General features: G+C 46.0%; 1 protein-coding gene across 2 annotated transcripts in view; it reads right to left on the reverse strand.

The window, feature by feature from the left end:
• The window catches only part of TG (thyroglobulin), a 178,598-nt gene that overhangs the window by 114,545 nt on the left and 48,945 nt on the right, over positions 1-15,108 (reverse strand). For both annotated transcript variants that reach the window (XM_083144855.1, XM_083144854.1), the window contains exons 9-18: positions 13,845-14,936; positions 13,074-13,649; positions 10,884-11,123; positions 9,772-9,897; positions 9,508-9,585; positions 8,538-8,653; positions 5,242-5,350; positions 4,363-4,563; positions 2,344-2,553; positions 832-986 (exon numbers count right to left, since the gene is read on the reverse strand). In XM_083144855.1, coding sequence (XP_083000981.1) covers positions 832-986; positions 2,344-2,553; positions 4,363-4,563; positions 5,242-5,350; positions 8,538-8,653; positions 9,508-9,585; positions 9,772-9,897; positions 10,884-11,123; positions 13,074-13,649; positions 13,845-14,936 — 2,903 coding nt within the window. The remainder of the gene's footprint in view (positions 1-831; positions 987-2,343; positions 2,554-4,362; positions 4,564-5,241; positions 5,351-8,537; positions 8,654-9,507; positions 9,586-9,771; positions 9,898-10,883; positions 11,124-13,073; positions 13,650-13,844; positions 14,937-15,108) is intronic.

Consider the following 15,108-nt stretch of genomic DNA (forward strand, 5'->3'; position numbering starts at 1 on the left):
GAATTGCACTGTATCCCCTATTGTAAAAATTGTATAGCAGGGACGTGGCCCCGATGACTGCAAGATTTATTCGGACTTTTCCAGTAACGCTTGAAATAAATAGGATGTTCTCTATATTGTATATTGGTAACTTGAATGTTCTTTGTATTGTATATCAGTTCCCGGACTGTTTCCTGCGTGGCAGTAAAGCTGGCCATACTCTACGGTGACTTCTCCCCTTGAATCCGCCCAACACAAGCAGGAAGGCATTCGTTCTGGGGGTTAGTGCATGTACATGGGCGACTATGCTCATACACACACCCCACCATTGGAGATGGGGCCAATCCAATCCAACCCATCTCAGGCCATATAAAACTGGCGCCTGATCTTTGAACCAGATAAACAATCAAGTGACCATCAGCTCATGTACAGCTGCATAACCCATCTCAGCCCCTCGCGATTGTGATTCGTTATCTGCCCGGTGCTAATGACAAGATAATAATAACAACGAAACAAATTGCTTCAATGCAAGTAAGTGCCTATAGCTCTCCACAAATGGTTCATTGGTTCACGTGTAAAAGATCAAATAGGAAAACTACAGGCAAATAATAAATGAAACAAGTAAAGAAAAAGTGGCACCTAAATAAATCTAAAAATAATGTAACGGCGTAATCAGATAAAAGTTGACCGTTCTGCCCCTAAAAACCTTCTCGGCATGTGAGACCTTCACTCCTTGCCTGTATTCTGGTCAAAGAGAAATTCTTCTAATTCCAGAGCTTGTGTCGGGAGTCTGTAGCATGCCCTGGTTTCCATCCTATATTGCCAATAACAGTAGGCATAGCTGTGTTATACCTGAATATGGCACAATCCCCGGGATTTCAGATCATCCAGGATAAAGGTCCTAAATGCTTGTAGTAACCCTGAATAATCAGCCGTGCACATTTTGCCAGTTGGGAGCATGATTTGGAACCAGGCCTGAGTCTGGACAGTGTGGAAGGGCCCAACTCCTGCAAGAAAGTTTCAATGGTTTATTATTTTTTAATATCAACAAATATGGCAATCTAGACAGTCTCCAAACACACAGTAATGTGGCATCCTAAGGCTATAGTATGCTAATTAGGTGATATAATTGGGGTGGGGACCCGATATCCAATGTTCTCTATGCGATAATACATGATCATAAAAGTTTTGCTTGGCTTCTGCGGTCCATCTGTGTGCTCCATGGCAGTGAACAGATGTATGAGAGCACAACCTCCAACATGACCCGTTCTATTAGGTACAAAATGCACTGTTTCTGGAATTCCCTTCTTTATTGATAATTGCAGTCACCTGTGTTAAACCAGTTCAGTGAAGATAATGGTTTTCCAGCAAAGGTGAAGGCAATCCTAAATTAAGTAAGAAGTCCAGAAGCAGAGCATTTTGTACCTAATGGAATGGGTCATGTTGAAGCGTATGTGAGAGTCAGAAGCAGAATGGGTCAATGAATGGAAAGGTAAAGTAATTTTTTGGGGGTGTATCCCAGTGGCACTGTTTTAACATTTCTACAGATAATTAGTTCATGTGTCATGTCTCGTCCTTCCACTGTCTCCTTCATTTCAACCACATTGCACCACCTCTAGCAACAACTCAGAAATTACGCCAATAATTTTGCAGGAGCCAGAGTCAGAGCGGTGGGAAAATGGGGGCGCGGCCGGAGGACGCGTCATCCCGCAAGGCCAAGCCCCCTTTTCAAAGGCCACGTCCCCTTTTCGGGACCCCCACCGTCAAAAAGTTGGGAGGTATGAGAAAGGACACATTTCTTGGCTTGGTGGTGGCGATTAAAGACTAGAAGGTCCTCATGCTATCAAACAGTGAGCCTCAAAATCACATTTCCTATTTCAAAGTTGGAGATCGAAGTCTTCAGCCTCACTTCATATTTGAAACAAGGGGGGAAACTTACTAAGATGGGAGTTCTTTTTCACATAAGGATATTCTGATTGGTTGCCCATAGCAACATGTCATGTGAAAAATAACTTTTAGTAAATTTCCACCTAGGGATCTATTGTAATTATGGCTGAACATGTTGTATTTAAATTAAACTCTAAATTTTAAATTAAGCTCATTTTAAAAAAAAAAAACTGAAAAAAGAGACATTTCAAACTTCAAAGCCGCCTGAACAAACCGCTTTGAGAAAGGATAAAGCGGAGAAATATTGAGGGGCAAATTTACAAAAGTTTGGAGAGAAATAAAGTGATTGGAGATAAAGTACCGACCAATCAGCAGTCAGAAGCAGATTAGCTTTGATACATCTCCTCCAAAGTCAGAGAAGCCATTATTTGCATTATTACTCAAATGCCAAATGAGCGCATTCATATAAAGTCTTACTGCGACATGATCGGACATGAGGCGACTGTGGGACCCAGCGTTGAGTCTTCAGGTCACAGGTAAACGCACGGCCGGAGAAGACATTCTTATAGCCCTTGTGACATGCAACCTGACATCTCTGCAGCTTCTCTCCAGAGTCTAGAACCTCCTGACAGAAAACAGATCCGTGCTCAATATCCTCAGCGCCGAATGGAAGCTTGCACACCGGACCTGGCGGCGACAGGCGCAGGACGCCCTCATTAGTTGTCGTTACTACATTTTTGTGACCAACAGTTAATATTAACAGACAAGAAAGAAACATGAATTTTTCCCACATAAGGAATAGATTTGTAATGTTCTACTGAAGGTTATGTTTGCACACACCAAGTTGAGGCACAGGGATAATATTTTTATTTCTTAATGCCCCATAATTTGCAAAGAAATTGTGAATGGATTGCTGATCGCATTCCATCTGCAAATCCATACACAAGTGGACTGAGGTTGGCACAGACATCGCACCACCGCCCTTAAAACGTCTGGGCACATGTGTATTTTTCTGGCCACTCAGAAAACGTCCGTATCACCAACCACCAAAGGTCGACATGGGGTCGGTGGACAGTCAAAAGGTAGACACAAAGTTTTTCTATTTTTTTTGGACCCGAATGTAGACACAGTCCACATGGACACGGTAACATAGCAATGCGGCCTCTCACATGGCTCACTGCGCTCGCCATGATTCGGGCACACTGTTTTATTCTCCCACCAGGCCCTGATATAAAATACTGCCGGTACTTGTTTCCTATCTGGGCGCCCACTAAGTTAATTGCGCACCATGCTATTCTCCGTAAAGAAATCGGATCGCATCGCATCGTACACATACACGATATTGAACGATGCGATGCGATGCGATCCGATTCGATTTCCCATAGGAAACAATGTTAAATGGCTCAATTTAGCCAAATTCTCATAGGAACAATAGTAAATGGGCCAAAAACACCCCTGAACATTGAAATGTCCCCCCAAAAGTAGTTGACACCACCCCGCCATCAACGTGAACCCGAAGCGTGGCGAGCGCAGCGAGCCCTCGAGGGGCGGCGGTACGCGTCCTCCGACCTTTTCATGCCCTACTATCCACGTCGGCGTGGAGTGAGAATAGAATAGTGTGGCGAGCGCAGCGAGCCACCGAGCCCCGCGAGGGGACGCGGATACCTTCACAGGTAAACGCGTCCCTTCGTGGGCTTCCCAGGTGTCCGCGTCGCCCGCGAGGGGACGCGTATAACTGTGAAGGTATCCGCGTCCCCTCGCGGGGCTCGCTGCGCTCGCCACGCTTCGGGCTCGGTGGCTCGCTGCGCTCGCCACACTATTCTATTCTCACTCCACGCCCTAGTGGATAGTAGGGCATGAAAAGGTCGGAGGACGCGGGCTCGCTGCGCTCGCCAAGCTTCGGGTTCACGTTGATGGCGGGGTGGCGTCAACTACTTTTGGGGGGACATTTCAATGTTCAGGGGTGTTTTTGGCCCATTTACTATTGTTCCTATGAGAATTTGGCTAAATTGAGCCATTTCACATTGTTTCCTATGGGAAATCGAATCGGATCACATCGCATCGCATCGCATCGTTCAATATCGTGTATGTGTACGATGCGATGCGATCCGATTTCATTACGGTGCCGTACGTAGAAAACCTGGGCGCCCAGATAGGAAATAAGTACCATACTGCCTGTTGGCACATGTCAGCTAAAAAAAAAACGTGAAAAACTCTACGTCACCCTTTTAACTGTCACTTTCCCTATGTCGACCTAATGACCCTGTCAACCTAACCCCATATCGACCTACAGTGGTCAACCTAATGCTTGTTGACCTAGTGACCATATCCTATTGTGTTTCTGCCTTTTGTTGGTCATGGCTGCCAGACTAGATTAGGCGATCACTGAGTGCCAGGGGATACGTATGCAGGATACAATAGAATAACATGCAGATGCTAGTGGAATAATTATCACTTTATGAATAATAGGTTCTGGTTTAGGGACAAAGGACATACCCTGGCAAGATGAGCCTGAATTTTGGGACATGTCGACCCGTGTTCCATCCGCTTCTTCTCCATTTGCAAAGACACAGTAACACAGGTTCCTCTCCGGATCACACTGCTCCCGGGACACCTTACCATTCCCATCGCAACTGGGAACAGGCCCATCTCCCAGAGATCTATCTCCAGATTTCAGAACGGTGCAAACATCAGGACCTGGGGGTGAAATGCGTCAACACTGTAACAACATGTAGACTCCCACCTGGAGGAATCCCCCTTGAAAGGAACCAGCAGGTGGAGTTCTGTCAGCGAGGAGTCTACACTGGAATATCATCGCACAACCGGTTGCGTGCAGTGAATGCAGCCACTGATTGGACAGAAGTGACCACTAATCACCAGGTGCTTTACAGGTACACGCTCGTTTCACCGGCAGATTGACAGATTGGCATAGCAGAATAACCATTTCGGGGGTCCTATCTCTGCTCATAGATTATATCAACCTTCATGTCACATGCTCACAGCACATGCCATGTACATGGATACAGAGGATTTAAGCACTTATTTACCTGAGCATGTGATTGGTTCTCGAAGGGGCCAATAAAAAAACAGAAACAGAGAAATCTTGCTGCCATTTTTCAAATTCTTACCAAAATAGCAAAAATGAAATCAATGGGCAGAATTAATCGAGTGACATTCTAATTATCAGTCGTTATGAATGATAAATGGTTCTCCAGCCAATCGGCTCCTTGAATTTTTCAAAACCGACTTTGAAGAATGAAAGTAGCTGATTGGCTGATACTTTATCTCTCGCAAAGCTTTGAAAACCTTCCCCTTTGTACCTCGTACAATCCTCTCCGGGGGCGAGTGGCTAGTGCCACCTGGTAAAGAACTTACACGTCACGCTGTCCGTCGCACTTGTACTTTGCAGAGTAACTTTCCCAGTGACAGGATGCACGCACCAGGAATCTGTCTCCGAACGTTGCAGAATAAAATACTGCCCAGTCTGAAATAAGACATATTATTATTATCATTATTTTAATGAAAAATATAGTATATATATATTCGTGATTTTCTTACATTACATGAAGGAGGAAAATTACTTATTCTGGTTCAGAAGTGCAACATAGCAACACCATACAATTATAATAGATGTAACTATTATACATCATATAGAAGGTTTTTGCCATAAAATTGGCCAATATAATGAGCCCACCCACCAAACGTCAAATTAACCTCATCGGGTAGGTCCCTATCATTACAGGGGTTAAACTCAGGGGCACCCCAAAACCACCCCATTCAAAAAACCCCATCTAAACCACCCCAGGGCATCAAAAGGATAGCACTAATACAAAACATACCATACAGTAAAATAAGAATAGGTAAAACAAGAACAGTGTTTACAGTATAAGGCATAGGTTCCGAAACTGTGTGCCTAGGCACCCTGGGGTGCCTCAGGACACTTGCAGGGGTGCCTGGGTTGGTGGTCCAGGACCAACTCAAGTTATTTATGGTCAAAGTAATAGGCAAAACCAGTGCTTGTGGCTTCCAATCATAATTTATGTGGTCAAAACAGAAGCGAATCCCGTCCCTTACCACAAAATTGAACCTAGAAATTACACATAAACACAAATGACTTTATTTAAAAAAAATTCAAAATGCATCAGAAAACTTTTGGCCTAGGGGTGCCGTGAAAAAATGTTTGATTCTCTAGGGTGCCGTAATTCAAAAAGGTTTGGGAACCACTGGTATAAGGAACAGAAAGCAGAAATAGAACATACAATTCTAAATTCTATCGGAATAAGGAACCTCGGAGGAAGAAACATATTATTTGAAATGAAACCTAGGTAATTCTTTTCGGTACTCTTTACCTAGAACGGCGCCCACGATTGAAATCGCGGGATCGCGGGTAAAATCGCGGCAATCGCGGTAATCGCGGGTAAATCGCGGGTACATCAAAATCGGGTACCCGCGATTACCGCGATTTTCCCATAGGGAACAATGTTAAAAAGGCAGATTGACCGCGATTTTAGCGTTAAATGCCTCAATGCCCGCGATTTTTACATAGGAAACAATGTTAAATGGGCCACAGAGCCCTAATAGTCCCCCTGAATTGTTAAATGGCCCCCACAATTTTTAACGCCACCCCACGATCAACGTGAACCCGAAGCGTGGCGAGCGCAGCGAGCCCGCGAGGGGCGGCGGTACGCGTCCTACGACCTTTTCATGCCCTACTATCCACGTCGGCGTGGAGTTGAGAATAGAATAGTGTGGCGAGCGCAGCGAGCCACCGAGCCCGAAGCGTGGCGAGCGCAGCGAGCCCCGCGAGGGGACGCGGATACCTTCACAGGTAAACGCGTCCCTTCGCGGGCTTCACAGGTGTCCGCGTCGCCACGGACACCTGTGAAGCCCGCGAGGGGACGCGTTTACCTGTGAAGGTATCCGCGTCCCCTCGCGGGGCTCGCTGCGCTCGCCACGCTTCGGGCTCGGTGGCTCGCTGCGCTCGCCACACTATTCTATTCTCAACTCCACGCCGACGTGGATAGTAGGGCATGAAAAGGTCGTAGGACGCGTACCGCCGCCCCTCGCGGGGCTCGCTGCGCTCGCCACGCTTCGGGTTCACGTTGATCGTGGGGTGGCGTTAAAAATTTTGGGGGCCATTTAAGACTTCAGGGGGACTATTTGGGCTCTGTGGCCCATTTAACATTGTTTCCTATGTCAAAATCGCGGTCATTGAGGCATTTAACGGTAAAATCGCGGTCAATCTGCCTTTTAACATTGTTCCCTATGGGAAATCGCGGGCATCGCGTCGCGGGCATCGCGGGTACATTTATGGCCGGCCGCGACGCGACCGACGCGATTTTTCAGGTTTAACATGGTTTTCAATGGGAAAATCGCGGGCATCGCGTCGGTCGCGTCGCGGGTAGCCATAAATGTACCCGCGATGCCCGCGACGGGCGCCGTTCTAGGTAAAGAGTACCTTCTTTTCTTACCAAATCTCTCACTTTATGAATCTCTCATCCTATTAAATTCCCCCCACACAGTATCATACAGTACTATCTTGCAAGGCCCTGTCTTGAGCGCTAATAAATAATGTACAGTACAAGGAGAGTTTATCCCCATACACACTACCCAGTCACCGCCAACACTGATATCGGCGGGGGGAGGGGGCGACGGTCATATGTACGGATTCCTTGTATTATGCCAACTGTGGAAAGGCAGATAACTTAGAGACCAATCAGCCACTCCCTGGCTGGCAGATCCCTAAGTGGCAGATGTCATGTCAGTCAATTGCATTTTTTTAACCCCTGGGATGCCTATATGGACTAAAGAGGCCCGATCTACACTAGTTTAAGTGAGTCTGTGGATATGTCTACAGAAAAGCTATGAATTTCTACAGGCCCTGCATACTGGGACTTGTGTTTCTCCAAGTCCCCGCATATGGGTAAGACTTGCTGGGATCTGTAGTTCCACAAGTAAAAACCAAAAATAATTCTTAATTTTACACTTTAATTCTATGAGCTCACCACCCACAGGGGGGGCCTGGCCCTTAGGTGACCTAAAGGGGGTGGACCGCTTTATTGGGGGTCCCCACTCTGCCAGGGAACTCCATTCAAGGCTGACTAGTTGGGTGGAGGTTAATGCAACAATTACAGGGACGAGTAAAAAGGCATCCCCCGGTTGTGGCATTACTGCCTGGGCTTGTGGAGATTGACACGTGCGCGCACATGACCCTAGTGTGGCTTTAGTTCGCTCGCATATATATAACATGACCCTAGTACGCAGGGCCGTTTCTAGAGGCAGACAAGCGGTGCAGCAGTCCGGGGCGCCGCACGGCTTGTCCGCCTCTGATAAACAGCCGGGGCACCCGGCAGCTCCCCCCAGCGCCGCCTCCCTTCCTCCCCCTCTCGGCTCTCACCGTCCGCCGCCGCCGCGCCACAGCTGCTGATTAATTTCCCAGGGGATGGGAGCGCATCGCGCATCTCTCCTTCCCCTCTCTCACTGTGTCACTGGGCTGTCAGCCAATCAGAGCTCGCGGGCCGGCAGCCAATCAGGAGCCAGCCCGCGATGTAATAGTACGGTATTAGCCACGCAGCATCACCCCATGTGTACACACACAATCACACCAAACCATATCAAAAAGCACACACAAGGGGTACAAGAGAGGAGTTATTTCCAGTGCTGGACATTACCTCTGTGCAGCGCGGTATATATACAGCAGCTGTGCCAATCTCTGTAGCAGAAGACTGCCCAGGCATCCAGTTAGAGATCAGAGCGTTTGTTTCAGCTTTTTGACATGATGTCCGACCTACAGAAAATGCAACCATATAAAATAAGCAGCTTTTAGATGTATTTTATTGTTTAATTTGTAATCACATGAATGCTGCACTTGTTACCTAACACATCTGAAAAAAAGGTATATTTTTGTCAGAATTTATAGTTACTTTCCTCCTTCGAAAGCTGGACTGCAACCTTGTGATTGCCTCTGTGTTTGTGCATGTGTGAGAGAGAAAGATGTAGTTTCACTCGCTGCCAACAGATGGCGGTGTTTCTGAGACACACAAATAGGCACTAGACATATATAGATTATTGGAGCGATTATAAGAAGCGTCTACAGGCCACGGCCCTTTCCTGCTAGGCTACGCCCCCAAATCTTCAATGCGCACTGTCCCTCTTTGGGACATTCAGAAGTTGGGAGGTATGTGCTAAACACACATATATGGGCACTCGCGGACTAATGGTCATACTGCCCATGTGCATGTAACGAAGGTTATACAGCTGGCATGTAGGATCTAATGCTTGCGGCGTGTGAAGGAGACTTTGGCGTTAGGCTGCCCAGCTGGCGTTGTAGCACAATGTACATAATGTAATGGTTCCATCAGTAAGTTACATAGCTAACAAGCATGGAATAAATTAGGAATTAATTTAATTCCTCTGCTGTCACCTGCAAGCCCCCCCCCCAGCCCTGTGTGTGGAGTTTGTATATTCTTTCCACGCTTGCATGGGTTTCCTCCGGGTACTCCGGCCTCCTCCCACACTCTAAATATATACTGGTAAGTTGCCACCAACAAAATGAACCTTAGTGGGAATGTTTACATGTACTATGGAATATAGATTGTAAGCTCTACTGGTAATAAATAAAGGTTCAATATAAAGTCTTACATTGTGGGGGGCTGGAGGTCTGCTTGGCCAGGGAGCCAGTGATGTAGGTTCCTTCATCATCCACACACCAGTAATGACCTAAACAAAATACATATGTCATATAAATAATAGGTTTTCACCAGCGTGGTACATGGGCTCTGCAGACAACCTGTGTGGTCTCGGACGGTAATCGTCAAACAAAACCACAAACTTCATTTCTACAACACAACTTTACACTTTTGTGAATGTTTATGGCTCAAACACAGAGGGGCAATGTATACTCACCAGTACCCTGATAGACCTGCACCGGTTCCCAGTTCCCAAACACATCACATTGAGGGGTGTACGGGAGCTCTAACAACCTTGCGGCCTCCTTGAAATTAAATCTATTCTGCCAAACAAACCTAAGGGCTGTAAGGATACAAGTATCAGACACAAGATTGGTATACAGGGAACATATCAAGCAAAATACACACGTGACCAGAAAACGCAGTGTAAATACATGTATCCGGCAAACGTTTTAAACCAAAATCAGGGGGGGGGGCTGAGTCTATCACAAAATTAAGGTTGACTCTGAGAGAGGCATCCTTGTTGAATCTATTGCAAAGGCAGATGTTGAACTTCTAAGACATCACCTTCACCTGAGGTTCTGGATAGCCAGTATTGGTGTGTGAGCAGTAAGCTGAAGTTTTGCCGCAGCACAGCCTCTCTCCCCACCTCAGCACACGCTGCTCAGTGCCATGTGCTGAGATGGGGAGAGAGACAGCTGCAGCGGCAGTCTCTCCTCTCTCTCTCCCTTTCATTTATTTTTCCATGGGGTTTGGTCACGACCCTCCCAGAGGCCACGCCCCATCCATTTTATTTTTCCATGGGGTTTGGTCACGACCCTCCCAGAGGCCACGCCCCATCTGTTTTACTGGGGCCCAGCCGCCTGTCAGCTCCCCTGCCCTTAGGAAGTGAAGACTAAAATTCTGCACAGTTGGGGGATGGAGGGGGGAATTGTCACCAAAAGAGAGATGTAACAAACCTTCTAAAGCAGGGCTGGGCAATTGCGGCCCCCCCAGATGTTGAGGAACTACACATCCCAGCATGCCTTGCATCAGTTTCAGCATGGCCACATAGCAAAACTAATGCAAAGCATCCTGGGATGTGTAGTTCCTCAACATCTGGAGGGCCGCAATTGCCCAGCCCTGTTCTAAAGAGAAGTTGACAATGAAAAAGTTTGCCGATAGCAACTAATCAGCTTCTACCTATCATTTTATAGAATGTACATAGTAAATGCTATCTCAAAGCTAATTGGTTTATACGGCAAGCTTCATTCTTTTGAAAGCTTAATACACCTTAATTCCTAGTTACAGCTCTGTATAACACATCATTAAACACCCCTGTAGACGTACTTGAGTAGGCAGCGAGCTGCATGGAATGTGTTTCTTTATTCCAGAAGCCCTCAGATAACATTGACCATGACTTGTAATCATCTGTGTACAACAGATCACTCGGTGACAGACGTATCCCATTGGCCAGTAAGAAGCTGTAACCCAATGGGAAGTGCGAAGCATTTGACTCAATAATTATGTTCTTGGCCTCTTCTATGAATTGCAAAGTCTTCAGTTTCGCTGCTGCACAAGTCCCGGGACCTGTAAGGACAGATACTTGTAAGGTGGACTATAGGATATTGATAAAGCCTAGTGGTGAAATCTATCTTGTCCAATAGGTGACAGAGGAATGTGTTAAATGGAGGTTATACACAGGTGTCAATTGCTGGGTTTCTGTGGATAATCAGCAGGTAACCACTCTCAGTGGCAAATTTATACTATAGTATAGTAAATATACTATCTTCAATTTTCCCATCTGGGCCTAATAGGAACGGACTCTCCTAACTACCATAGTGTGGAATTGGGCATCTATCTACTGCATATTTTATGCCATTGTTTTTATTATGTATACATTTCTCTATGTCATTGTTTTTACTTCAGTAAAATATTTTGTGTAAAGATCATCCAATTTGCCAATTTTAAATTTTTGAGCGCTGCTATCACCCCCTTTTTCTTCAAATTTATACTATAGCGGTATTTGCACAGGGTAACAGAGACACCATAATTGCTTTTTGTGGTTACTAGAAATCCAAATGAATGTCTGTAACACCCAAATCCCGGATCCGACCTGGCATTTAGAACACAGATCCAAGCCAGGTCGGATCCGGGATTTGCACCGTTTACACTAAGGTGCCAACCGCAGTGTAAACAGGGGCGGCGCTTGGAGATGACATCATCTCAAAGTGCCAGGACCGCGGATCGCCACGCCAGGCCTCGGACCGTCACGCTGGGGGCAAGCCTAGCACCTAGGTAAGCTGCTGGGCTGCCCCCAGCCTCCGTGCACCACCCGAGAACTCATCCGCGAGGTGATTGGATGCCACACACAGGCATGCATTCACCTCCTCCCTGCCTCCGCTGCTGTCTGCGCACACACAGCAAAGAGCAGCAGAGGCTGTGTGCACCCCCCGGCCCAACCTCTATGTTGACCGCAGCGTCGGTTGGGCTTCCTCCATTGCTTTAAACAGGAGCTGTGTCGGATGACCCGGCGTACCCGTTTACACTGCCCTCTACCCACTTCCTCCCTGTGTTCTACCCTTTTCAGGACCTGGGTAGAAGTCCTGTGTAAAGTAGATTATGGACTAGTCTACTGCACATCTATCACCAGCCAATCAGCTCTTGCTGTCCCTTTTCAAACCCAGCCTGTAACTTAACAGTCGGGAGCTGATTGGCCGATGATCAAGTACCAGGCACTTTATCACTTCTCCTCCCTTATCACTGCTTCATACATCTACCCCTATGTTCTCTGTTTGTCTCCAACGCTGACTGACGTGGGACTCCAGAGAGGTAAGTATAATTATATGGGTGCATGAGGTGTGGTGTGGGGCCCCATGGACCCAGGTTCCTGTGTGCACTGCTCACCTTGCACTCAATATAGATACACCATTGCCACAAACATCTCATTAAATACATGTTTATGTAACAATTCTGTACTCGGGGTGTCAATCATTAGGTTGACAGTAATTATGTCATCAATCAATAGGTCAACCACTATTGGTTGCCAGGTAATAGGTCAATGGTCAAGCAAAATGTCATAGAACAAGGTCAACGTGTTTATTTGTTAATGTCCATGTCAAAATCTCCTGACATGGACACCGTATAAGTGTACAACTCATGTCGAACTTTCCACGTGTCGCCCATTTTCATGTCAACAGTTTGCTCGTGACGACCTTTGGTCAATGTCGATTTTAAATGTTTCGACCTATTGACTGTCAACCAATCGACCATACACCCTGTACTTGTAGGTAATCTAATTCGACCCCTAATGTTCTTCATCCATGTTCTCTTATGACCTTATGCTATAACATGCGAGATGCAGGCAGGACTACAAATTCCAATGAATATGACCATATTTTAAAAGTGCCCACTATTAAAAAAAAAAGGTAAAACCAGGTTGGTTATGCCATTTAATTTATTGCTGCTTTAAAAATATGGGCAGACTGGTCGGATTTGCGCTCTGGCTTCTATCTTGCAGGCTATTACATAATGACTTACATTTTGAGGGTTTGTGTGACGTGGCTTCTGATCCTGGAACCTTCTGCCCATCCTGATCTACACACCAACAGTTTCGTTTCTGGAAGTGTCCAAGCGGTGCAGAGAAATCGCTGTATGACCCTGGATAGTAAGTGAGATTCATGGTCAACAGTCTCCAGAAAATATATGGGTCCAGCAATACATTAGCTGATGGCAAGCTGGTCCTATTCCCAGCCAAGATGTCTTCTGGAACATCACTGAATCTGGAATACTTGGTGAAAATTGGGAAGACGTTCTGATGTCCGTTATCATAAAGCTCCTGCACAAAGGTGGGGAAACTCTGTGATGAAGACTCTTTATATTTTAGTAGTATTTGGAGCGTTTCAGAAAAAGAGTTGTTTTCATTCTGAGTTGTCCACCTCTCGTATAGCTCGAATGCTTGCTCAGTTGGGCCACTGCATTGCACCTTTCTCCATTCTCCACTAGGGGAGCACTGTGGGATGTAAACTTCTTCGGGTAATGCGGGAGGTTTGGACAACAGAGAGCTGGTGGCCTGTAAGAATGCCTGGCTGGCAGCCAGTTGGCAGTAGCTTGGGCCTAGAAAGAACAAGAAATGGGTCATTACCAGATGTCTACCAACAAGCCGGGGTTTCTTTTTGGTAGACCAATACAAGTACAGTATGTGGATATGTGACTTGAATGAGAGCACTTTGGTATTGAGATATTTAAACCCAATGTTTGGTGTGTAATGGTGATGAAACAAATAAAATAAATGTAATAATAGTAACTTACAATGTAGATTCTCTCCCGATAGCCTTACAGTTCCCGGAATATTCCTGCCTTCCAAATCAGTACAGAAGCAATGTTTCCCGGCACACTGCACCCGTAAGTAGTCCCCTCTATAATTACATGCTGGAATGAACACCTCAGACCCAGCGGGCTGACTCTTCCCGAAGACGATTTGTCTTTGTCGCTCCTTTTCACATTTTGAGGGACACCTTGGTTGCCTATCCTGTGTCCTCGTTCCTTGAATTTCCTGTCCTTGCTCATTAACACACCAGCACTCTGATTTATCACACTGTATTAGCTCATATCTACCTTCCTTTGTACAGGTAGGAACAAATAAGCTAGTCGGCCTCTTCTCGCAGTCTTTGGACTCCAAAATGATCTTCACCGCCTCATAAACATCTTCGGCAAGGTCCGATGGAATGGAAATAACGTCTCGCAGAAATTTTGAAAACTCTTTAAGCTCTAAAATGGATGAAAAGAAGGCAGTACGGTCCTGGTTTTCTTGAAGATTTACTGTCCGTCCAAAGCTGGCCGATATGGGCTGGTTCAGGTTGAAGTCTGGTTTTGAGAAGTTTGATGAACCTTTGGTTAAGTATGAGTCTTCCTCTGAGGAAAATAGTTTAGCAAGCTCCCTGAAATTGCCTCCACTGTACATCCCCGTTAAGCCAATTTGCTGGAAAAACTCGCTGAAACTGAATTTGCTCTTTGTACCGATTGCCCCTGTGAAGTTGAATGATGCCAAGTTTCTTAGATATTTTCCTCCAAATAGGTTTTGTTGAAATCTTACAGGGTTAGACGTAAACTGCAGAGCGAGTTGTATCTGTTCTTTGGATGTGAAGAGTCCACCAATCATGTCATTGATGAAACTATTGAGTTGAAGCCTCAAGCCTTTGGACTCTGTGCCAGCTAGAAGCCGAAGCCCTGAATTAAAGAAGGATTCCACCACATAAGATGGGCAGAATTTTGTGCTTATTTTTCTCCCTAACTCCTCTTCTTGAGTTAGGAACACGTTATGGTCACCGAAGTGTCCTGAAGGTCCATACAACAAACTGGAGAGGACCTGTCTTCTTCTCACAGCGCAGTCCTGGATGTTACCTGTGGATGGGATTAAAAAACAAATCAGCAAAATGCTTGAGGTGTCTTCTAGAGCGTCATTACACCGATAATAAGGACACTAAACCCCAGACTCATGGACCCATCTACACGTCTTAGTCCATACAAAAAAATTTACATGAAAAACCACCTATAGTGACAAATAAATTTGTCT

This window comes from Crinia signifera, chromosome 5, assembly GCF_055691185.1.
Source record: "Crinia signifera chromosome 5, ASM5569118v1, whole genome shotgun sequence".
In the NCBI taxonomy this organism is placed as follows: Eukaryota; Metazoa; Chordata; class Amphibia; order Anura; family Myobatrachidae; genus Crinia; species Crinia signifera.